The 26020-nt window shown below is 36.4% G+C and overlaps 3 protein-coding genes across 4 annotated transcripts in view; all 3 read right to left on the minus strand.

Moving 5' to 3' along the window:
* The window catches only part of LOC149551684 (NAD(P)-binding Rossmann-fold superfamily protein), a 190068-nt gene that overhangs the window by 150221 nt on the left and 13827 nt on the right, over nucleotides 1-26020 (minus strand). For both annotated transcript variants that reach the window (XR_016352797.1, XM_089787205.1), the window contains exon 9: nucleotides 22373-22477. Coding sequence is in view for 1 of the 2 variants with exons in the window: in XM_089787205.1 (XP_089643331.1) it covers nucleotides 22373-22477 (105 nt within the window). In the remaining variant the exon portion in view is untranslated. The remainder of the gene's footprint in view (nucleotides 1-22372; nucleotides 22478-26020) is intronic.
* LOC149551685 (uncharacterized) lies at nucleotides 235-1249 on the minus strand. The gene is made up of 2 exons (XM_089787207.1): nucleotides 1116-1249; nucleotides 235-983 (listed from the first exon to the last, which is right to left on the minus strand). Exon 2 carries the CDS (start codon nucleotides 967-969, stop codon nucleotides 424-426), a length of 546 nt encoding a protein of 181 aa, XP_089643333.1. The 5' UTR covers nucleotides 970-983; nucleotides 1116-1249; the 3' UTR covers nucleotides 235-423.
* Nucleotides 1620-2635, minus strand: LOC149551686 (uncharacterized). The gene is made up of 3 exons (XM_089787206.1): nucleotides 2440-2635; nucleotides 2156-2308; nucleotides 1620-2014 (listed from the first exon to the last, which is right to left on the minus strand). The coding sequence occupies exons 1-3, from the start codon at nucleotides 2501-2503 to the stop codon at nucleotides 1677-1679; spliced, it is 555 nt and encodes a 184-aa protein (XP_089643332.1). The 5' UTR covers nucleotides 2504-2635; the 3' UTR covers nucleotides 1620-1676.

The following is a 26020-nucleotide window of genomic DNA, read 5'->3' on the forward strand; positions in this document are numbered from 1 at the left end:
GTAATGAATTGCTCATGAATCGTGATGAATCAGCAAATTTGAAAAAACCCTTTAAATTTAGAGATTTTAACAATTTAAAACTTATTTCATGCACCCTTTATTGAATATAACTTAAACACACTATAACATCATCAAATAGAAGTTATAACTTAACATACATAAACATGGAAGATTGGAACATAAAATCCATCACATACGTAACTATGTTATCCAAAATGTAAATTGTAGGCTAGCTGAAGTAAATAGAAATCAAATGATCATAATGATTCAAATCATAGTGTATGTAAGATGAAGATCCATAAGACATCAAATCATAAATGTATGTAAGAACCTAAGATGAAGATCCATGAAAGTTTGAAATGTATGTCTATCAATGATTCAGTATCAATATCTGTAAACAAAATATAAAAACAAGGCTCCAGCTCAAGCCTCATAGTCATCATCATCCTCAACCTCGGCTGCAGCCTCAGCCTCAACCTCTAAGTATCCAGTCTGCCTACTAGAAAGGCGTCTAATGTAGGTCCTAGAGGACCGCCGAGCCATATCCCCCACATGTAAGATGGGCTCACTAACGTCGCTAGGGCCTGTGTCTGTGTATGTGCGTGTGCGTCTACCAGTGCCTAAACATGCTCTAGCTGCCTCAGCCTCTATATCCACCTGGTCAACCCACGCACGGTCTTCCTCAATGAAGACTGGAGCCACAACCTCTGTGAGCCACTCTGATTCTGGATCAATCTCCTCCAGAATGATCGGAGATGAGTCAACGCCCAAAATCTGTCTGATCCTAAGACGGAGTTTGTAATGAACAAAGACAAGATCATTCAACCTCTGCACTATCAACCTATTTCTCCTCTTCGAGTGGATGTGCTCAAACATGGACCAACTGCGCTCACATCCAAAAGCACTGCTTGGCTGACTCAGAATACGAATGGCAATTTTTTGAAGTTTTGGAGTTGTGGTCCCAAACATTTGCCACCATTTATCTAAAATAAGGGAAAATAAAAACAATTAGTCTCATTTACAAATTACAACTCTAAAATTACATAATCAACTTTAAGTTTAGAATCTAGATTCATGAACATTGAATATCTTATTTAATTTTTACTTGACTTTACCTGAGCATCTGGCCCTTCTTTATTATTGAACTTGTCGAGCTCAATAATTGCAGCAACACTATCATCATCACTACTCAACCTCTGGATCACTATATATAATCCGGTGAGAACCTCCTCATCCGCCTTGAAGTCAGGACAGATACGAAATGTCAGATTCAAAAAGTAAGCTACTGCATGGATGGGTCTGTGGAGCTGATTCTGCCATCTCCTATCAATGATATCCCAAATAGGGGCATACTTCTCCTGCACTCTTGCATACTGGGCTCTAATGGCCTCCTTGGCCCTATCCATGCCCTCATATATGTAGCCGATAGAGGGCTTCTCCCCATCAGCAGTTTGTAGGAGAGATACAAGGGGCTCAGTGACCTACATATAAAGTAAAACAAAAATTTGAGTCAAAACTTAAATATAAAATAATATAACTTAAGGTAAAACTAAATCATTAAACAATTAGCATAGTAAACTGTAAAATACTAAATGTTAAATTGCAATAAATTTACCTTAGGATTTCTCTAGCAGGTTTCCAAAAACCATCATCATCAAATATGCAATCCACCACATCTACCCTGCAGTGGTCGTAGCATAGTAAGATGAAATCCACTCCCGCCCAACAAACATGCTCCTCAAATCATCCCTTGATGTCAACAAGGAATGCAAGGTGATGAAATTCGAGGCAAACCTCGTAATGCCTGGACGAGCTAACTCCTTGCCTCTTGTGTACTTCCTCATTGTACTAAGGACAAATGAATGATTATAAATAAACTTGCATATGTTTTTTGCCCTTTCCACACATGACTTGACCCACTCAAGTTTGCCAATTTCCTCCAACATGAGGTCAATGCAGTGTGCCGCACAAGGGGACCAAAATATGGTGAGGTGCCTCTCCATCAAAAGTTTACCTACAACAATTTTAAGTTAATTAGAAATTCAAATTTCAAACATGTTAGAACTTAAGAAACTTAGAAATTCTAAGTTACAATTAGAAAAAGTTCAAAATTCAAATAAATTTATTTTCAAAACTTGAAAAGTTAAAAGTTTACCTGCAGCAACATAACTTGTTGCATTATTCGTCACCACTTGCACCACATGTTGTTCCCCCACCTCTACTATGACTTCCTCAATAACCTCACATAAGTATGTGGCGTTTTTTACATGAGTGGAAGCATCAATAGATTTGAGGAACATGGTATATCCTACAAGTAACAAAACAACGAATTATAATATTAAATGGATCATTAACAAATTAGCAATCAACAAATCAAAATTTGAAATAGTCAATCACGATTCAAAATTATGTATGTAGGAAAGTAGAATGATCAATCACCTCCACAGGATACAAGAAAATTGAGGAGTGTTCTTCCCCTCCTATCTGTCCAACCATCAATCATGATGGTGCAACCCTTTTCGATCCACTCCTTTCAGTTCTCCTCAAGCTCAACCTTCATATCCTCTACTATTTCATCCTAGAGGTATCCACTCAACTCAGTCTCAATTGGGGCTTTAAACCCTGGACCACAACTAGCAACTGCATCTATCATGTTCTACCAATAAGGAGCCCTGTCACAAATAGATAATGATATTGATTAGAAATTTAGATGTCAAAAACTCAAATCATAAAACAAGTAGATACAATTAAAGTTTTACTTTTATTTTTAAGTTTAACTTTAAAGAAAACAAAGAAAAAAGAATCAATTATCTGGCTGCAATAAATGGAATGTTGCAAAAGTACCAAAATTTGCAAATTTCTTTTCTGGCAGCATCATGAATCTCCTTGTTCAAACCCATGCCCTCAAGTGTGAGTTGGGAGCCAAGAGTAGTGCGGACCACAAAGTAACTATCCATTCTGTTTTTTCGCACTCTAGGCTGCAATAAGTTGGTGTTGGACTCTATCTCAGTATAAGACCGACTACCACTAGCACTCGCATGAGCCCTAGAACTAGGACGAAAAGGAGGCCTCAAAGAACCCTCTCCAACACAACCTACGGATGCGGAAGCTGATGCAGATGCAAATGTAGATGCGGCTACAAGAACAAGGGAGCCAATACCCCTTAACCCTTTATGTTGCATTTTCTTATTCAATTTGTCTTGTTCAATTTATTTTAATGCCACTAAACAAGTGCGTTTTGCCTTAGCAATTTGTTGAGTGCAAATTGTAACATCATGTCCAGGTATAGCAGCAATGTGGTATTTCAATCTATAAATACTTCCAAAATTTATTTTTTCTTTACAAAATATACATTTTGTTTAAAATTTGGTTCTTCCAAGAAACTCTTCGTTATATTTCCAACATTCATTTTTTTTACCCATTATGGAAAATGAAAGCAAAGGGCTGCTGCAATAAAAAAATTCATGTAAAATATCAAAGTTTGAAAATAATAAACAAAAGCTACAAAACAACAAACCCTAATTTGCAATTTAGTAAAAATAAAAAACATTCAAGATTTGCAAATGAAAACTAAAAAAATTTAACAAAAAATGCATAATACACTAACATGCAAAAAAAAAATCAGCACTTACCTCTTGCAAATGAGTTGAGGAGTGTTGATATTGACTCCTTAATGCTCCCAAAGCAATTTATGGCGTCCCCAAATGGACTTCTGATCTCTTTCGTGCTCCTCCTTCTTGCCGGTTGGAAACCTATGGTTTTTCTTTTCTCTTCTAATCTCTTTGGTGCTCCTCGTTCTTGCCGATTGTAAACCTATGGTTTTTATTTTCTCTTCTTCTCTCTCACTTTTCCTCTCTTCTACTCATGCTTAACAATTAGAAGGCCCTTTAGGGTTATAAGAAAGAGGAAAGGCAAAAAAGAAATGAAATAAAACATGTGTTTTTTTTTTAAATTTTCAATACAAATTTCTAGCTGTCGCAGGCGATTCACATGGGCGATTCAAGCAATTTTTGGCATGAATCGCATGAATCGGCAATTCAGGCGATTCATGCCAAAAAATCGCTATCAACGATTCAAGATTCACAAAAACTAGGCAACCATGAATCTTCTCGCAATTCATGCGATTTTGGCGATTTTATGGCGATTTTTGGAACTATGTGATTTTCAAACAATAAACTTCCTTAACCAAAAACCCATCATAGAAAAAAATGTTGTTGTAAAAACAACAGTCGCTCGTGGATGAGCACAAGCATGGACAATTTTTCTCTAAAAATATTGTGGCCGAAATCCATGGATTTAGCAAAACAATTGTAAAAAACAAAGCAAAAAACCACCCACAAAATGCAAGTTGGGCACCAAAAAATACTTGAGCCACCACACAAATATTAGGGAACAACTGGAAAAAAACAACGCATAGAAAGCAAGATGTAGTTGGCGGACAAAGAAAATCGACACCCATCTATGACGGGTTCTTGAAAAGTGGTACTCGGGTATGAAAGACGTAGGACCTAAGCAAAAATTCCTGCATGCATGCTTTTGCAAAAGACACAAAAACCAAACATAGGAAAACATATTTGAAAAAATCGTGTGCGCATATGTCCTGGGTGTGGGTATGTTGCACCCCCGCACGTTGCCACCACCGCTCGAGAGATGCCACACTAGTGCACATTGCAAGTTCTTCTGCTGCTGAAAGGAATTGGAGTACATACTCCTATATCCATCCAGTGAAGTGCAACTATTGGGGTCAAAGAAAGCTGAGAACTTGGTCTACATTCATACCAAATTGTGTCTTTTGTCACATAAGGATGATGAAGACATGGATGGGGCAGCCAAACTTTGGGATGTACTCCCTGAGTGTGCAAACTTGGATGTTACACTTCATGATTTTACTATGATTATGGATGATGGTGATGATAGGTCCATGACACATGGTGCATCTAGCACAGGTGGAACCATTCTTGGTTCAAATGATATGGACCTTGCAGCGGTTGGAGATGAAGAGGAACCAGATTATTTTGAGAATCCTTATTGTTAAACTCTTGTACTCTTTGCGGATAAAAATGATCTTATATATATTAAATATAAAATAAATTATAAATTATTTGTTTTTATGATTAAATTATATATATATATATATATATATATATATATATATATATATATATATATATATATATATATATATATATATATATATATATATATATATATATATATATATCATTTTATTTTTCTCAAATAAAATTCCATCGGGCGGCAATTTAAATTAAAGGTGGTTCACATGTACCCAATGGTACGTGACTCTCATATGAGTCACATCCATCAAGCAAAATATATATGCCCTCATTTTATATATGATCAAATTATATTGAATGACATTCGAATACATGCAGATAAACCTTTATTATATGTGCTCTTCTCATCAGTGACATCTCTAGTGACATCAGCATATTATGTATAGGGAATATATATAAAATTTATCTTTATTCATATGATAAGTTAAGCGTATAGTAATATAATTTATTACTATCATATTTAATATTATTTTCTTGTGGAGAATATTAAAGGACATTATATTTGTGAATATAATATAAGATTCTAGAAAATATTATTAAGAAACTAAAGTATCAATTTGTCCAAAAACTTTACACTTATGATTCTGATTAGTGAACATTGAATTATGAACTATGTTTTTGATTTTGTAGTTTGGTCATGGAGTAGAGAACATGAATATTTGTGCCTGTGAAGTTTTAATTTGAAGCTTGAACTATTTAATTGACATATGAAATATCTTGAATCTTGATCAATGGTGAAGTATCATATGATTAATGATACTATAAAATGATGGATGTTTATTTCTAAGTTTCTAACTCTAAGCTCTTGTATTTATAAGTTTCTTAAATTCTTTGCATATATATTAATATTATATATATATAAAGACATTTACAAATGCATCCATACCCAAAAAATAAAAGCCCACATCTTGTATCTGCTTCCTGCATATGCTTCTAATTCTGCATCCAAATTGGTAACTTAGTATTTGAAAATACAAATGTTCGATCTTGTTTGTCGATCCATGTACCATGGATGCAATGAAGAAAGCATCGATTTTTGTTTGGGATCAGTTTGTTTTATTAGCCTAGTTTTGGAAATTATTAGTTCACATTAAAAGGTAGATTCTGATTTTGTTTTCTTGGACAGTGAATTGTTACATGGGTTTGACTAATCAGACTGAATATTGTTTTGTTTAAAATCAATCTTGATGAAATCGATTCAAGTTTGGCATTTGTTGGGATATACCATCGGCTTGTTGGTTAAAAACTTAGGTCCTGATTATTGTGAACATATTTGAATTGGAACAACAGTTGGCTGTTGATAAACTTATGAGCTTTTGTTGCAGAAATGAAGGTCATTTCAAAACTGTGCATTTTGAGATTGGTTAAACCATGGATTGGAATTTGAAATGCCTCTTAACAGTGATAATAGTGATTGTATGTAGAAATGACATTTGATGTGTAGGTCTAGAGATATTCTCTAATTCTCTGCATCAAGATCAAGATCTTATGCAAGGAACAACCATCATTCAGGAGCTAGTACTCCCAAAGCAAAGCCTCAAGCTCATCAATGTAGATGCCAAATGAGGTAGGAAAGAGAAGGCAACTTCACCCCAATGGTGCTCTAGATAGGGTCCGAAAAGCCCTATGGTCGTTAAGAGAATCTCAAGAATTCCAATGTCTCTAAGTCTCTGAAAAAGAGTCACACGAGGGACAGAAGCGAATGCTTTGCGAAAGTTCACAAAGCAATAGTAGACCTTCATAGAATGGTGCTTAGCCTCCTCAATAATAACCTGTAGAGTCAAAATGTGATCCATGGTCTAAAAGTCTATCTAAAAACCAGCCTACCCTCTCATCCAACATTAACATTGATCAAGCTAGCTGGAAGGATAGAGTGCAACATGGTGTCATAAAGTTTGGAGAAAGTATGCCCAACCATGATGGTCCTGCTTGATAATTATTTTAGGGATAAAAACTATAGAAACCCACCAAATAATTTTTGAGAAAAAATTATTAAAACCTTCCCATATTTTTAATGGCGAAAAATAAGAAAAATACATGATGCTAAAGAGAGTAAAATTTCTTAAAAACCCTTCTTAATAGAAGAAAAAACAATTTGCCTCCAAAATCTGCATAAAGTCCAGAAATCAGACCAGGCTTCAAGAAAACCCTTGTCATGATTTTCAAACAGTAAACTTCCTTAATAAAAAACCCATAATAGAAAAAAATGTTATCGTAAAAGAAATAGTCGTTCATGGATGAGCAAAAGCAAGCGAGATGATTTCTCTCTAAAAATATTGTGGTCGAAATCCATGGATTTAGCAAAATAATTGTGAAAAACAAAGCAAAAAACCACCCAAAAAATGTAGGTTGGGCGCAGAAAAATACATGAATCACCACACAAATATTAGGGCACAATTGGAAACAAAACAACACAGAGAAAGTAAGATGTAGTTGGCAGACAAAGAAAATCGACACCCATATATGATACGTTCTTGTAAAATGGTGTTCAAGTTTGAAAGACGTAGGACTTGAGCAAAAATTCCTGTGTACATGCTTTTGCAAAAGACAGAAAAATCAAACACAAGAAAACATATGGGAAAAAACCATCAGGTGCCCGTACATCCCAAGTGTGGGTATGTCACGCACCTGCACTTTGCCACTACCATTCGAGTGATGCTGCACCATAGTTGCACCGTTCAGCGCACCCAACAGTTGCGCGAATGCATCTAGAGTGCTTACGTATGCGGGCGGGTGCACGCAGGGTGCTTCCAGGGGACACATGAGATGCGTCCACACCCATGTTGAAAAGACAATTTTTATAAAAGTTTTTTTTATATTATCTTACCAATGGGGAGTCTAGTAGTTCTAGTGATGAGGACTTCAATTTAGGGGATGATTAGAGAGCTCCCACCCTTACATTGTCATTATTGGCATTTTGTAGATTGTGCTCACTTTGATATGGCCATGATACATTATTTCATTTCACTGTTTCATGATACTCTGCTCATTGTAATCATGAGCATCTTGATCTTTATCATATATCATATTTATAATTTGAACAATGAATTTTGAATCTTTCATCTTTATCATTTGATAGTCAATGGTTGCCTTACATGGTACATGTATGATTTATATTTTTTATTTATCATTATGTTTGCGGTTACTATCTTCGCGAGAGGTAGATGTTGTTGCTGTAGCTCATGCTAGTTATGTTTCTTCTGCATGATTCCACCATTCCTAATCCAAGAACTACTTCCTTCCTCTTCTCTGCAATGATGATCGCCATTTGACCTCTCTTGTTCGAAGTCTTTTCTGCTCCGACTAGGTGTTCATTCCATCCAAGTGTTCTCCTACTCTTGTCTCGAACAAAAAGGTTGTTTGTTGCCTCGAAGATGGCTCGGCTTCTCCATGATGAGCCACTACTGCAAACTCCATCCACCTTTGTTAACTATCAAAGGATGGTAGATTAGATTCTCAAGCTGGAAAGTGATAACTACAACCTATGAGAGGTTGTTATTTCTCTTACTGAAACGTTGACTGGTCTATAGAAGCAATTGGACTGCACCCCATACCAGAGCTTCGATAGCAAACTTCATATGGCCATTTCAGACCTTGAAGAACTCAAAAAACAGGTAGACAGTTGTTAAGTTCCATTTCACTTGCATGTACTAAAAGAAAAACAATCTGCTTTGAGGACTAAAACTGAACAACAACTAAATACTTGGGCATCCATTTGCAATAACCCAAATTTCACCTCTCTTTCTAGTGTAGAAAAGCTGGTCCAAAACAAATGGGCAAATGAAAGGGTTGAACATGCTCGTGAGTTAAACTTAGGATACATGGTCTCCCTCTTCCCTTACTAAACCTTTGACAACATGATACTCTTTTCTCACGAACCAGCTGGCTATTACTGACATCACGCTTGACAGGGCCTAGACTGGGCACAATAACACACTCTTCATTAGGTTCCTCTCAATGGCTGATCGTCTTCATATTCTCAGGGAAAAGAGGTAGCTCTACCCCCTCTCCACTAAGATCTACCTTGCCAAGTCACAAGTGATAGAACTAAAACAGGCTCAAGCTCTTTTGGTGGAAGCCCATCAGGAGGATAAATGGGTGGTGATTAGAAACCTTAAGTTTGTGATTCACGACACCTTCCTTGCAAGTTGGGACCAAAGGTTGGCTTCACAAGCCAAATACGTGCATATAGGCAGTCGGGCATTGGTGAGGCTCCTATTACTTCGCTATGCCTTCACTGCTAGAATGGCAACGGTACCCTGTGGTCCTTGCTTGGTTTACTTACTGATGCTATTGGGTCTACTAACCTTCTTCTGGTTACAGAGACGCACGAGAGCCTAATGCACCTCGCCCAAGGGTGATCGGCTATCAGTGGTTATCTTCTTTTAGAGATGAGGTCAGATGTTCTGGTGGGGTCAAGGGTTCTAGTGGGATCACCTGCTTAGTTAGAGATCGCCTCTCTAGCACTATCTCTCAAGTCCATTCTAACAACTCCGCCAAGTTCATGTGGATTCATTTTGATCAAACAATAGCACGCCTCAAAGACATCTATGTCGTTTTTTATTTCCCACCACATCTTCTTATTATGCAATCCATACTACGAAGGGAGGAGACCCCTATGAGGACCTCAAGCACATTATCATATTTTCAGCTATGGGTAACATCATCATCTTGGGAGATTTCAACACACAAACTAGAGATCTTCAAACTCTCCTCCACAACCGTAGATCAGATCCTATGTGTACGAGCCATTTTGATATGGGATCCGTAGGTTTATAGCGCTACTCCAAGGATTGTCGAGGACCCCTCACCTAGTATGGTCACCATCTGCAGTTATGTGAGTCCACTAATTTGGTGATCCTGAATGGGCTTTCTTGCTTTCCTGACTCAGGCCTATTCACTTGTTGGCCTCACTATGGTGGTGTGAGCATCGTGGACTATGTTCTTTCGGGTTCCTCTTTCATCTCCTCTATCTATCGCTTCGCTATCTCTCACTTTCCCCTAGCCGATCATGCCCTCCTTAGCCTCACCCCCTCCCTGTCCTCCCCTCACCACACCTCCTTTCCCCTTTCATTCGGCAGTTTCTCTCCCCTCCCCTTACCCACACCTTTCACTTCACAAAAAGTGATGGTGACCTCTTTGTCCATCACCTTAGATAGCTTCTTCCCCAAGACCCCTTCACCAATTCTGGGGATGTTACCGCCATGTTTGGGTCACTTGCGTCTGCTTTATGGGATATTACCTTTCATTGCTCAGCTCTCTCCACCCCTTCTCCCTCTTCCACTTAGTTGAGGCTCACCTATCATTGCTTTCTTCGTCACAAGAAGCAAAAGTTTTCCCTTCTATAGTGTTGATCCCTCTGTGACTCTCTTCTATAGTCTCCAAAGTTATTTTGGCATACCATGTTCCCTCGCCATCCCCCTCCAAACTCCACTCTCGACCACAACTCCCTCGCTTCCCACACGCTCTCTACAACATCCCTGACCAACCCCCTCTTCATCTCACTCCCCCTCCCTTTTGCCACCTCTTCTCTTACTCCATTGTAAGTGAGGTAGTTAAATTCATGAATAGTAGCAAGACATCGGACAAGGAAGGGTTTCAAGCTGATCTTTTCAAGCTTGGCATTTCAGTTCTAGGCTCTTCTCTCACAGTGCTCTTCAATAGGGTGGTTTGCACTAGCTTTCCGGCCTCATGGTCACGACACATTATCTACCCAATCCACAAGTCCAGCCCAGTCTCAGATCCTGGCAATTACAGGACCATTATGGTTGGGAACACATTTGCCAAACTCTATGCTACCGTGTTCAACACTATCTTATCCAGAGACACTATTCGGCTAAGGGGCTGGTCGGCTTTTGCACAGATCATCAGACTATGGATCATATTTTGACTTTACAAGCCATTATTGAGGATGCCAAACAGCGCTCTGTGAAAGTCTATTGCTTCTTTGTAGACTTTCACAAAGCCTTTGACTCTGTTCCTCGAGTGGCCCTATTTCAAAGGCTTAGGACCATTAGGATTTCCGAGATTCTCTTGATGGCTATTATGAGATTATATGAGAGTGTTACTGGCAGATTCAAAACCCTTGAGGGATTTTCAGATCCTATCCAAAGTACCATCGGGGTGAAGCAGGGTTGCCCTCTCTCCTCCACTCTCTTTGGCATCTACATTGATGAGCTTAAGTCCTTCCTTCGAGATTTCTTGCTCCCTAGCGATGGTTGCTATCTCCATCAGGTTTTGATCTCCATTCTTTTATTTGTCGACGATGTGGTTCTTCTAACTTCCTCCCCTGAAGGGCTTTAAAGACTTCTAGACGAGCTTGCCTCTTTCTATGACTCACGGCAATTAGTGGTTAACCTGGGGGAAGACTCAGGTTATGGTCTTCAATTGTTTGAAGACCTTGCATCTCCATTTTTAGTTCCAAGGTAGTGAGATCGAGATCACATCTTCATATACTTACCTAGAGGTCAAGTTCTCTAAGCCCCGCTTTAGTTTAAGACCAACTATGCAGCCTCGGGTTAGTAAAGGGCCCAGCTCCTGTGCTATGCTCGAGAAACAATGTTTCTGCCACCACTTCCAAGACACTACGACCAAGATGTCCCTTTTGGACTCTTTGGTCAGACTGACTATCCTCTATGGTTGTATTGTGTGGGGTCCCTCTCTTTTGCAGTCTGAATGGGCTTCTGTCGAGAGGGTTCAGACTCTTTCTTCGACACATTCTCATATGTCATCGGTCCACACCCCATAGCATCGTCTTGGCAAAGTTCGGGGCTCCACCTTTTAGGCTGGGGACTTTTTTTTTATTTGGTTTGGTTTCTTCACCGCCTTTTGGAGCTTTTCTAATTCAGTTGAGGGTCGCCACAAATATCCCTACTTAGCTTACTGCTCGTCCGAGGGGATTGCACTTTGCAGGGTCCAATTCTAGTGGCAGGTCTCATTGCTAGTTCACTCAGGTCTCAGGCCTCCTTGCCTCAATTGGTATCACAATGGACCACCTCCCCCCCTTCCAGTTCTCGTTGGATGCCCCTGCTCATCTAATTTCATCTCAACAAGAGTTGAATGGGCATGTTAGACTCGACATCTACAGACAATATATCTTGACGACTTGGAGCAACCCTCTAAGGGGGCTCTACCCAAGGATGACCTTTTTATGCCAAGCACTTTATTGATATCCAAGATAGGATCATTAGACACCCTTGATACCTTACCCGCCGGTGGAATCATGCCTTTCGCATTTCCTTGGGATCCTTTAGAGTGGGCTCTCACTGGCTACATATATAGACAAATCACCAGATCGACAGAGATGACAGGATCCGTCGCCTTTGCCCCCTTGGTGAGGTAGAGACTAAGACACATTTTATTTTTCGCATCTATTATGAGGTCAAAGAGAGGGTTTACTACCTGTTCAGGGAATACAGTTCCCTTTCATCATTCTTCGCTTACATCGACCAACAGTGTTTGGCACTTTATCTTTAGGAGACCTTGTGGCTTCGAGACTCTACTCTTCAACTCCAGCTCTCATTGAGATAGATTCCTGGGCAACTTATCACCTCATTCTTTACTCCCTTGGGCCGGGCACTCTCTGCACTACTTCAAGTCACACCAGATCTATGACACCCCGTAGAGGTCACATTCAGTAGTGTCACCCTCCCTCTAGCAGTCTTCATGGATGGCGACCTAGAGCACATCTTCACTCTAGACTATACCCTTCAGTCCTCGAATACTTCTTGTTTGTGAGGAGTACTTAGCATTTTTTTTCTATGTTCTTTTTCTTTCTTTCTTTTTCTATGGACACCATTTGGTGCTTCCACCTTGTTGGCGTTTTGCCCTTTTGTATTGTTTCCAATCCCTTAGACCCTGGTTGGTCTCTAATTGGACATTAATAAATTTATCTTATCTATATCTTATCTTATCTTATCATTATGTTTAGAACTTTAATGTTATTAATGTTACAACTTACAATGAGTAAGTTACTAAGTTTAATGGTCATTGGTTATGGATTTTCAAGTTTGAAGTTTGAACTTATGGTTCATGAATTGCATTTCAATTTTCTTATTCATTTTTATATGTTATATTGAAGTATCATTTCATAAATAGCATTTCAAGTTGTTAAGAAATAACCTGTATAATCTACAAGTCGATAGGTACAGATTGTGCCTCATTTCTTCTTGTGTTACATTCTCTATGAATGACATTTTTATTATTTATATTGCCTTCACATGTGCCAGCGATCAGGATGAGACTAATTGGTTTGACTGTTAACTAAACCTTAGTTAAGACCTGTAACTAATTCCTAGACACCGACTTGGAGAATTTAATATAAAATGTGTATGTCAAGAGTTATGTCCCTTAAGGGACACACCCTTCAATGAGGATATTTAGTAGGGTAATGTATGCAGTTTTAGGACACACAGAAAAACACAAGTCTGGACTAAAAGTATGTATAACCTATCGAATTCATTGCATTGATTTCACACATTAGCTGGAGATCTTCTCAGTAATACTATCTTCTCAGCACTCTGCATATTCAGTCCTGTACATCAGTAGTTGGATCAGGGTTGAGTCTCAACAAGTTTTGATCTTAATCTCAGGATTTTGTCATAAGACTCTGCAAAAAATTACATGGTATCAGAGCCAGGTTATCAGATCTAGGGCACTGCAGATTTTAAGTATCAGACCTGTTTGTATCCAATACTTATTCTTCATTTTTTTTTTTAAATGGCATATACAATCAGGCCTGAGGACAGATTCGATGGAAAGGAACATTTTGAAGCATGGAAATTCAGAATCTTGATGATTCTCGAAGAAAATAATGTTAGACAATTTGTTGATGGAGCATCCAAACAGCCACCTGTTGAACCTCACAAATCCATATGGTCCAATGGAAACAGGAAAGCCATTCAAATCATCTTGGATGGAGTTAAGAATGACATCGTACCTATGCTTACAAAACACCTAACTGCCTATGATATGATGAATGCATTACGAAATGCATTTGAAGTAAATAATGCAACGAGGGTCCTTGCACTAAAGAGACAACTAAATCATATCCAAATAAAGAAAGGAGAATCAATCAACTCCTATTTTCTAAGAGTTGCTGGTATTAGAGATGAACTAGCAAGCATAGGAACCATCATAAATGACACCGAACTAACACTTATGGCCTTAGATGGACTGCGAGAATCATGGGAAACATTTGCACAAGGAATAAGTGCTAGAGATCAACTTCCGGATTTTAACAGACTTAAGAAATGTCTTCAGGAAGAATCAAGAAAATTAAAGAAAGGAGGAAAACCTAAAGTGGAAGATGAAGAACTTCATGTTCTTAATACCAACTCGTATAAAGGCAAGAAAAAGCATTTCAAGAAAAATAAAGGAAATCAGAAGAATGGAAAGTCCAAAAAAGACCTATCAAAAATAAAATGTGAAAAATTTGGACACTTCAGATCTAATTGTCCAAAAAACTCCAAACAACAAGCGAATTGCACAAATATTGTTAGAGAAGAACCGTATGATTTGGAGAATCGTGTTTTGTATTCCTCCTTATCAAATGAAATCTCAAATAAGGCATGGGTAATAGATAGTGGATCCTCCAGGCACATAACAGGATATAAAGAAACCCTAGATTTCTTGTCCGAAAAAGTCAACGGTGAAGTTACTATTGGTGATAACTCTGCACATTCAATTAAAGGGATTGGTAGCTACACTTTGAAGCTAAAAACAGGAAATACTCTCCTTCTAATAGATGTACTATATGTACCAGGAATAACAAGGAACCTAATTTCAATTACAGCGTTAGAAGATAATGGTCACAATGTTGCATTCATGGATGGCAAAGTACTAACTTGGGCTAAGAATTCTTCCATCAAGAAAGCTAAAGTAATTGGTCAAAGAAAGGGATATTTGTATGAATTAAATATAGAACTCATTCAAGCCCTTGTTCACAAAGCAGAAGATTCAAACAAAATATGGCATAGAAGATTAGGGCACCTAAACTTTAAAACCCTATCTACTATGGAAAAGATGGTTACCAGATTACCAAAATTAAAACAAGATCACTCTAGTATTTGCAAAAGGTGTGCCCTAGGTAAAAGTACTAGAAGACCTTTTAATGATAGTACTAGAAAAACAAATAATGTACTAGAATTAATTCATTCAGATTTATGTGGACCCATGTCCGTTCCCTTTCTTAGAGGATTTTGGTATTATGTCTTGTTCATAGATGACTTTTCTAGGAAAACATGGATTTACTTCTTAATATGCAAAGAGTCAGAAGAAATCTTACAAAGATTTAAAGAATTCAAAGCATTAACTGAAAATTTTTTAGGACATAAAATTAAAACCCTTAGAATAGATAATGGAGGAGAATATACCTCAGATTTGTTTAAAAAATTTTGTAAAGAATCAAGGATCAAGAGGGAGTATACTATTCCTTATAACCCTGAACAAAATGGGGTAGCTGAAAGGAAAAATGGGACAATTATAGAAGCTGCTAGGGCCATGATTTTTGACCAAAATTTAGAATACTATCTTTGGGCAGAAGCCTCTTGTACCGCTGTATACATCCAAAACAGAAGCCCTCACTCCTATCTTAAAGATAAGACCCTTGAAGAAGTATTTACTAAAATAAAACCTAATATAAGTCATCTCAGAATCTTTGGATGTCCTGTATACATTCATGTGCCAAAAGAAAAGAGAACCAAATTGGAACCATCTAGGAGGAAGGGTATCTTTGTAGGGTATAGTGAAACTTCTAAAGCATATAGAATTTTCATACCTAGACAGAAAACTATTGAACTGAGCAGGGATGTAGTCTTTGAGGAAGATCTTGCATTTAAAAGAGCAATAAATTCTCATGAACCCTCTCCTTTATCAAATTCTGAAAGCATAAGTGAGTCTGAATCCCATAAGGAAAACTTAGAAGAGGTTGAAGATGAAGTAAACCTTGAAGAAAGTTCAAAGAAAAGGCCACTTTGGGCCATTAAAACAGTTGAAGCAGCTCAAGATTTTGTTGCACCTTCAGGATCAGTCAGAGAAAGTAAAAGACCTAAAAGATTTTCTGGTTATACAGCAAATATGATTGATTTATCCAAAACAGAGCCAACCAATCCTTGTGATGCTATTAAACATCCCGCTTGGAAAGAAGCTATGACAAAAGAATATCAATCAATTATGAAGAACGATGTTTGGGAAATAGTTCCAAGGTCAAAAGGAAAATCCATTGTTTCTTCAAAATGGATATTCAAAATTAAGCATGCTGCTGATGGAAGTATTGAGAAATATAAAGCTAGATTTGTAGCCAGAGGTTTCTCTCAGAAAGAAGGAATTGATTATGAAGAAACCTCTGCTCCTATTGCTAGATATACTACCGTTAGAGCTGTATTAGCAATTGCCACATCTAAGGGATGGAAGGTACATCAGATGGATGTAAAGATAGCATTTCTCAATGGAAAGATTTCAGAAGAAGTCTATATAGAGCAACCAGGAGGGTTTGAAACCCATGATTCAAATTCCTTTGTTTGCCGACTCAAGAAAGCTCTTTATGGGCTTAAACAAGCTCCCAGGGCCTGGTGATGATCATCTTATAGATCAGTGCAAGAAAGATCTCATCAAAGAATTCGAGATGAAAGACTTGGGTCTTCTCCATTACTTCCTAGAATTGGAAGTGCAACAGAATGCTGATAGTATCATACTGAATCAAAAGAAGTACACTTCAAATATCTTGAAAAAATTCGGAATGTGGAATTGCAAGTCCATGTCCTCTCCAATGGAGACCAATTTGCATAAACTTAAAGAAGCAGCTACAGAATCACCTCCAATAGATCCTACTCTCTACAGGCAGATAATTGGGTCTCTGATGTATCTAGTAAATACAAGACCATGCGGTTCATGCTTTAAGTCAGTTTATGTGTAAACCTAAGGAGATTCACCTAGTTGCTGTTAAACACATTATGAGATACCTACAAGGTACTCTTAATTATGGACTCAAGTATGAGAGAGTTGCTTTAGATTTGCATGGATTCACCAATTCAGATTGGGGTGGAAGTGTTAAAGATAGGAAAAGTACTTCAAGATGTTGTTTCAGTTTAGGATCAGCGATGATTTCATGGATATGTAGAAAACAGTCTTCAGTAGCTCAGAGCTCCACAGAAGCCGAGTACATTGCTGCAGCAATGGCCTCTCGAGAAGCAGTATGGTTGAGAAGTTGCTTGTGGGATTATTTGGGCAAGCCATGAATCCTACGATCATTCATTGTGATAATCAGAGTTCCATCAAACTCTCTGTGAATCCAGATTTCCATGATAGATCAAAGCATATTGAAATTCCTTACCATTATGTGAGAGATTTGGTAGACAGGAATTCTGTGAAATTGAAATACATTTGTACTGCAGATCAGACAGCAGCTATACTCACCAAACCTCTATCTAGAGTAAAGATAGAACATTTCAGAAAGAGACTTGGTATGGTTGAGTTGTAATTCATTTTTGTACTATTTGATTATTAATAAAATGATAAATTTTATTTTGTCAGGCTATTGACTATTATGGGCTCCACCATATGTAATCATTATTTAAGAGGTGACGATCTCTGAAATAATGAATACTTGCACAATAGGCATTATGAGAGGTGACGATCTCTTAGATAATGTCCTACCAGTAGATTTAACTGTAAGATCCAGGTGAATTTTAGATCGTCTTGTGGCATTGACATGTCCATGGGTCACAAATTGGATAAAGAAAGAATTCTAGAAATTCTTTAGTTTTATCCTGTATTCTGGTAGATCTTATATTCAAGATCTAGTTGTGATTTAGAAATACCAATTTCTATAAGTCAGGTGTGTCTTATCACTAGTAGTGGTAGTGATTAGTCATATTACGGGTTTAGTAATATGACTTTGTATCATGTGTTTTATGATACTATGTATTAAGAAGAAATAGACAAATATAGAGTATTAATTCTTGCCTAACATCTATATTGATGTCGCTCGATATAATATCTCTTTGTAGGATTATCAGGTTAAGAGGGAGTGTTAAGAAATAACCTGTATAATCTACAAGTCGACAGGTACAGATTGTGCCTCATTTCTTCTTGTGTTACATTCTCTATGAATGACATTTTTATTATTTATATTGCCTTCACATGTGCTGGCAATCAGGATGAGACTAATTGGTTTGACTGTTAACTAAACCTTAGTTAAGACCTGTAACTAATTCCTAGACGCCGACTTGGAGAATTTAATATAAAAGGTGTATGTCAAGAGTTATGTCCCTTAAGGGACACACCCTTCAATGAGGATATTTAGGAGGGTAATGTATGCAATTTTAGGACACACAGAAAAACACAAGTCTGGACTAAAAGTATATATAACCTATCGAATTCGCTGCATTGATTTCACACATTAGTTGGAGATCTCAGTAATACTGTCTTCTTAGCACTCTGCATATTCAGTCCTGTACATCAGTAGTTAGATCAGGGTTGAGTCTCAACAAGTTTTGATCTTAATCTCAGGATTTTGTCATAAGACTCTACAGAAATTCCACAAGTCATATATGTATACCATGCAACCTCCCCCCCCTCCCACCCCTCTCCACACCCCCATCATCCCCAAATTAAGGCCCTTTTTTCCCCGCACCCAAAAGTTGTCCCGACATCCCCCCACGCTGCCACACCCTTTGCATCGGTGTAACACTAGAAAAAACCCATTTTTTTCTTTGCATAAGAAAAACCCTCGATTTTCTAAACTTTTTAGAAATAAAACTATGATTCGTTGATTAAGCATTGCAGAAAAACAACCCTCACATTAGCAAACCCTAAACAGCTCCTCCAGAATCCTTCAATGATTTTTTTTATATTCTTGGGCTCTCTCATGAGGGAGTCATGCCTAGACCAACATTTTCTCTAATACCATGAATGAATTAAGGATTTGAATAATGTCCACAAGACCAAAGCAGCCTATGGGACCCACCTATTTACAACCAGCCTAATCCAACTGTAGACCTTTGACTAATTCTTCTCTTCTTCAGTGTATTTTGATGATCAGGTTTGCGGTCTTATTTAGATGCTTTTCTTCAAAGAGGTGGCCCATATTGTTGTTTTCTAACATCTTTGAATACTCGGATCTGATGTCACTCTACGCCGGGTAGTCCATGACAAAGTGATGTTCTGTCTCAATTGCCCCCCATGTCACAGATAGTATTATCCAAATACACAAATATATAGAGTTTACAAAAGCTTTTAATGAAAAGAAAATCGTATTAATATAGATGACTAAAAATAAGTAAATTAAGACAGCTAAAAAATAGATCCAAAATGACCATTAACTAAGATTATAGAATAACAAGCTAAAAATAGCAAGAATCTAGGATACTAAAAATAGTCTAATGTTCATATTTGATATAATCCTCCTCTACTCAATAGATTAGGAATTATCCTATGTTGCATGGGTACATGTACCCACACCCCTGTGACATGTACCCACGTACCCAAGTATCGAGTATTCTATACTTATAGAGAGCATCATAGCTAGAAACCTTGATTAAGATTTCTGATTTTTGTTACATTTTTTATTTGTGTATCAGCTTGTCGTTTATCAATCTTAATCAATTTGACACTTTGATACAATATTGATTAACGGTAAACTTTATCGCTGTTCAAGTTGAAAGTTTATCATTTGCAATATATCATTGTTATGTGATTATGATCTTCTTGCTCATGTTTAAAGTCTGCCTTCTCTGTTATGCATCTAAACATTTAGCATGCATTATTATTACAAACATATTGCAAACTTGAAACTGAAAACAATACATTACATCTGCAAACTTTATCGCTGTTCTTGTTTTGAAAAACCATTGTCATGACTCATATTTTCAGAGTTTCTATAAATATTAAATTATATTAAAAATTTGTACCCCCATCCCCATGCAACCTTGGAACTTCAATTATCTTGTGAGATTTGATGCATGAGACTTAGAATACACCAATTAGTCATTGGTAGTGCATGACTCCAGTTGAGACTTTGACTGTACCAACTTGTCATTTGTGAGTATTCAATTGACGCTCAAGAAGGTGTCTTCATGCCTAATCTCTATCATATTGCAGTGGGTGATTCATCATCAGTTCTTCATCAACATTGGTAGCTGGTTTTGTCACACTTTGACATTCTTCACGCAGCATTGGCACTATTTTCTTGATGTGGAGGAGCATTGGTTTTCATCTTGGACCATCTTTGCAAAACATTCAACATTGAGGGGTGGCTTCATGATCTCTCCTCTTACTTTCATCATTGAGAGAATTGTGTGTTTTCATCTCTCTTTAAAAGAGGAGTTATCTCCAACATGATTTTCTACCTTTCTCCATTTGTGGGAGATTGCATTTGTATATTGTACATGGGTGTCTAACAAAGCCTAGTTGTTGGAACCTATCTTACATTGTGGCCTTAAGTCTACATTCCCCTAAGTTGCACTTAAGGGGGCAATTGTTGGTGTAATTAGTTATTCACCTAATTTAACTTTACTTTAGCTTATTTAGGATAATGTATAACACAGTAGTTTGCATATGTAATACTTACAACCTTGCACATGGTGCAGGAGAAATTCCACTTTAGGTGTTGATAGTAGTTATCACATTTCACTTTACATGTTGTCTCCATCTTGACTGCACTTATCACTTTATCATCCTCCACATGTTGCACATACTCCATTGTACAACGGAGGATGATCCACCTTTGGTGGACATGTGATTACACCTTGTGTGGGTGATAAGTTATCTCCTAGTTATCATGTTCTCTAATTACCTTCCCCATATAAGCAAGCACATATACATTGTGCTCATCCATTATCTATTGCAATGTTTGTAGTTCAGTTCAGCTATTGCATCATTGATGACAATACAGAATTTTCTTGTCCATTTTGTCTCTCTTGCTTTTGTGCTATTCATTGGCCTCTACATTTTGGGTTGTTGCTATTGGCAAAGTCTTACAATAAATCTAGATTTTCCTGCATTAAAACAATGTTTTTCTATCAATTGTCAATCCTTCTACCATGCATTGTGGGCTTTACGAATTAAAAGAATTAGTGAATGTGTGTTTGTATGTTCTCGAACAAGTGGAAAAAATCTTTTATTGAGAAATGCATTTTACATCACATCCAAGAAAAAAACATTTTACATTGGCTGAACAGTAGATTATAAGAAAGGTCTCCCCCTATAAAACCAAAGAAAGCTAGCACCTAAACCTGGAAACAATGTCAAGGAGAAACATGCATACTTGACTATGAGATGCATAGCAAAACTTTGTCAAGAAGTTAACAGCAGAAAGCCATGTCATATGGCATAAAGTTTTGGATCAATACCTTATCATCCAAGTATCCCTTAAAAAAGAACTGCGGCAAGGGATGGAAGCAATAAAGTAGCCACTGAATTCAGCCTATAACGATCCCAAAGGTACCACAATTATCGAGCAGAAATCAACCATAAGTATTACAACTATGTATTTGAGAATCCTACAGGAGCAGCTTGTAAATTACCCGTTAGTCCTATGATGCTGTATAGCTATTTGTGTATGCTCTAGAACTAAGGTTTCATTGAGAATAAAACATAAATTAGTTTAATACTATCGACTTCAACAACAGATTAAGAATGATACAATGACCAAACTTCAGCTAGGCAGTTTTCTGAAGGCCTAACTCTGAAGGTTGTTAACTGAATCTTCTTAGTTAAAATTTCTAATATGAGTAATAAACTTCTGCAAAACTTTAATTCTGAAAGAGAATATATAAAAATATTTAAATTTTTTCAATAATTGTCAGTTCTAAGTCAAAAAAACTATATTCAATGGAAGTACTACTTCTATAAGAATCAGATTGAGACTGTAGCATTAAATTTCCAGTATATAATCATATATTTATGTAAATTGTGTATTTTATTTTTATTATATTAACATAGAGACATGCTCTTTTCATTAAAATTTCATTCAACTAATCCAAATCATGAAGTACATTCAAGAACGCAATAAGTTTTACAGTGTTATCAGGGATCATTCCCCAAAAGCTCATCACAGATATAAGGATTTGACAGGGCAATATTTTCTCAATGTTGGAAGCTTCTTCAACTTGTATAAATGAAACATAAAAAAAAATTTAGAGGAGATGCATGTTTCCTGCAATGGGACAGTTTTATAGAGAAATTAAATGACAAAACTATTACAAAAAAATAAAATGTATTTAATCGGCCATATTACAACAAAAAGCTTAAAAGTAGCCAATTATAAAAGCAACTAAATTATTCCCTGTTCATGTTACCTCTAATTGTTTTTTCTGCATTGATGAACTTTCCAAATTAGGCGATGTTGATGTGTCAATTGGACCAGGGCAGACTACTGTGACTTTGATGCCTTTCTGAGCTAGCTGTAGACCACGAGCATACCTTTATTAGCAATAATAGACATTTGTGACTCACTACTTACTAGTAAACTGTAAATATAATCTTCATAACTTAGGAATAACTAAGAATGGACAAAGTTATAAGGTACAGATAAATAAAATGGAATAATTAAGATACAAAAGAAATTTTTATTTTAAAACTAGCAACGTTTTCATTTTAAGCATGAACAACATGTGCAAGTTCCACCCTGCAAGAACCTAAAATATATAAATTGTCAATGAACCAAACACCCATTTTGGGTTCTTAAGAGCTTAACGCAGAACAATAATCCCAAGGGAAGCTTGGCAAAAAGGTGGCCAAGGACAAATCTGCTGGGATTATTTGAAAGAACCAATGTTTGGTTGACTGGAGGATTAGAGTGGTCCATGAATAACTTGAGCCAAGGCCTACAGAATGTAGCATGGTTGCAAAGCATGGTAGGGGTGTGACCAAGTTCATATTCAAGATGAATTCCCAGATCTTAGCAACCATGCTGAAATCAGAAGCCAAAATCCCTGAAAAGTAGCAACTTCAATCCTTAATTGCTGGTATTTTGAGCTTCAATGATAGATTTAAAGAATTTAGTTTCCTGTGCTAAGAATGCTTCACCCATCCCAGCCCAAAAAATTTGAAGAGAAGATGACTGGATGGAGGCTAAATCACAGGGTTTGCCGAATTTTCAACTCTAGGTCCGAAATTTGGTGAACCCATAAAAAAATAATAACTTTTGTCAAAGTTTGCCATAAATTTGTACGGTAGGATAAAAAAAGTGTTGTGTAGTAAAACATATTCTTTATTACTGTTTTTTAGGGTTTTCGACTATGTATTTTATAAATAAACTCAGTCTTCTAATGGAATGCATCAGTTGACGGCAGCGGCTAGGGCTGGAAGATTTTTGGTGTTTATCTCTGAAGTTGTTTTTGTCTGCAATTTAGTTTGGAAGCTTGCAGGTGCAGTGACGACAACTGAGAAGTTTGTTGCTGCAGTGACAGCAAGTGATACTCCTGCCTGTTTGTTCATCATTGTTGCCTATTCGACTGCCATTGCTGCTTGTTCGTCTGCCGGTCTTGCCTATTCATCATTCCGAATGATTTCATTTTATTTCATATGATTTTATTTTGTTTTCTAAGGTGCTCGATTATTTAGGTTACAAAATTTATTTTAATTTATGTTTTTGTCATTTGTTTTATAATATTAAAACATTAAAATTAATTTATTATGATATAAAACTTATATTTTTTTAATTTTATAAACTATAAAATTGTTAATTGTAATAAGTTATATTTTTTATTCAAATCTTTTGGTATTGTTGTGTTGTTCGAGATCGCTGCAAATGTACTAAGCACTGCCAAGTATATGGTATGTGTTTTCCAAATGACGACTTCTTATTTAAATGAGGATAATCCATGAAAAGACGTGTCCCTTCACGGGACATGTCTATTCATTAATTATGTAATTATTATAATAAAAACTTAATCATATATATATATATATATATAACCATGGCTCTCATATAATAAATTTACATCTCATATATGATGAACGTATGTATATAAATTATATCTCATATAACTATATAGATTTATCCAACAGAAGCTACCAAACATCAACACTCCGTCTTAGCTATAGAGGATAAACAAAAGACATATATTACACCGTTGGTAATATTAGGAATGAAAAATTTTAAAGATATCTTTGATCAGAAGATATCCACCATTTTGATATCACATTTAATATCATGAGTATTGGCCTTCAAAATATCAACATATGATATTCACCGAATACTCTGAGTAATGGTCTCTGGAATATCAACATTTAATATTCATCATGTACTGAATAAGGTAACGGTTTGCAAAACATCAACATATGATATTCACCATTTTGATATTACAATTGAATATTGGTCTCCAAAATATCAACATATAATATTCACCAGATACTCTTTGAGTAATGATCTCCAAAATGAGATGCAAGATATTCACCAAGTACTATGAGTAATGGCCTTCAGAACATCAAGTCGTATGATATTTACCACGTACTCTATGTAATAGCCTCTAGAACATCAATTTGCATAACATTCACCATATACTCAAAAAATGTTTATAAGGTATGTGCACACATATTCTCATAATGCTTACCATATAAACATCCAACATGCAAAGTATAATCTATCATGATCTGCATAGATATCACAAGATATCATAATAGAAGATTAAGTTATTGCAAGATCGTCACCTTTCAATAACTTATGCAAAGACAAGTGACATCATCCGGAAATCGTCACTTCCTTATGATGTACACAGGGGGTAGGCCCATTAAAATCAGATATTCAAGATGTATATTTGAATTACAGTCCTCTTAACCACTACAATTTATTGATTACTGAAGAATCCATCTCAACATGGTTTACTCCCTTTGAATCAATATGACCGAGATCACTAAAGGTTGACTAAAATATATGCTCTATTTTCTCCCTCTCTTTCAAGATTGCCTTTAATGTAATGTCAGGGTCCCTCTGAATCTCAATCTCCCTTTTTTTTTGCAAAAACATTCTTGGAAAATATCAACGAAAATAATTCTTATAATACATATCGAATTGAAAATAAGAGGCTGACTGCAATGAATAGATAAATGTAATACTCAAGGAAAATACTTATCAGTACATAAACATCTTTGATGCAACCTTTTATACTTCTTGATTTATCCTCTTGATACATTATCAATACTTCCTCTAATTTATATCTTTTACATTTTGCACACATTTGTTAAATCTTTCACATTATTCTGATATTTTGGAAAATTCTTAATCTCGGTCATGTTGGTCAAGATCAAATAAAGATCATTATATCTTACATACCAACATTATAAAGATTATAGAAAAACATAGTCATGTCAATGAGATCTCCCATTATGACACTATACCATTTGAATCAATCTTTTCATACATAATATTTTATATTAATTATAAAACATCACTTCAAATATTCTTAAAGGTCATAATATCAAATTAATATTATTTCATTTAAATAAGGCAATAAATGAATAATTATATAAAACAAATACATACCAAAACAAGAAACGGACTTCATTGTACTTACTTCCAATCCTTTTGGCAGTCATACTCACAGAAAGACTTTCAAATATCTTTAATTTGACTTACCTTCTTATCGCACATTCCAAAATATTGTGCACAATTATATGACAATGTTATAGAGGTCTTATCCGAAGTGCCTAGTCCAAGTTACAGGGTTGAATGCCCAACATATTTGCAGATCCCCTCTTCATTTGCTACCAAAGGTGGGGTGGGTCCTCCTTGCTCCTATGGCACAATTTTTCTAGTTTTAATTCTTAGAAGCTCTTCCATCTTATCGTTGTTGTCTTCAACAAAGACTCAAATTTTGAGTCGATCTTTATTATAGCCAACTTCAATAAATAAATGCAATCGATATCTTCCCTTCCCTTATAGTCATTGGATGATGAGATTATTGTTCCCATTGTTCTTTCGTTATCTTCTTTGGTTGCTGTGT

Source organism: Cupressus sempervirens, chromosome 6 (genome assembly GCF_028749045.1).
Source record: "Cupressus sempervirens isolate cs-2001-9-10 chromosome 6, ASM2874904v1, whole genome shotgun sequence".
In the NCBI taxonomy this organism is placed as follows: domain Eukaryota; kingdom Viridiplantae; phylum Streptophyta; class Pinopsida; order Cupressales; family Cupressaceae; genus Cupressus; species Cupressus sempervirens.

What these genes read in the sequence shown, in the direction of transcription:
- LOC149551685 (XM_089787207.1), bottom strand. Translation starts at nt 969, where the DNA reads ATGTTTGGGACCACAACTCCAAAACTTCAAAAAATTGCCATTCGTATT.
- LOC149551686 (XM_089787206.1), bottom strand. Translation starts at nt 2,503, where the DNA reads ATGATTGATGGTTGGACAGATAGGAGGGGAAGAACACTCCTCAATTTT. An exon ending in TTTTCTTGTATCCTGTGGAG is followed by an intron (nt 2,309 to 2,439) that starts GTGATTGATCAT and finishes TGTTACTTGTAG; the next exon opens with GATATACCATGTTCCTCAAA. An exon ending in AACAAGTTATGTTGCTGCAG is followed by an intron (nt 2,015 to 2,155) that starts GTAAACTTTTAA and finishes AAATTGTTGTAG; the next exon opens with GTAAACTTTTGATGGAGAGG.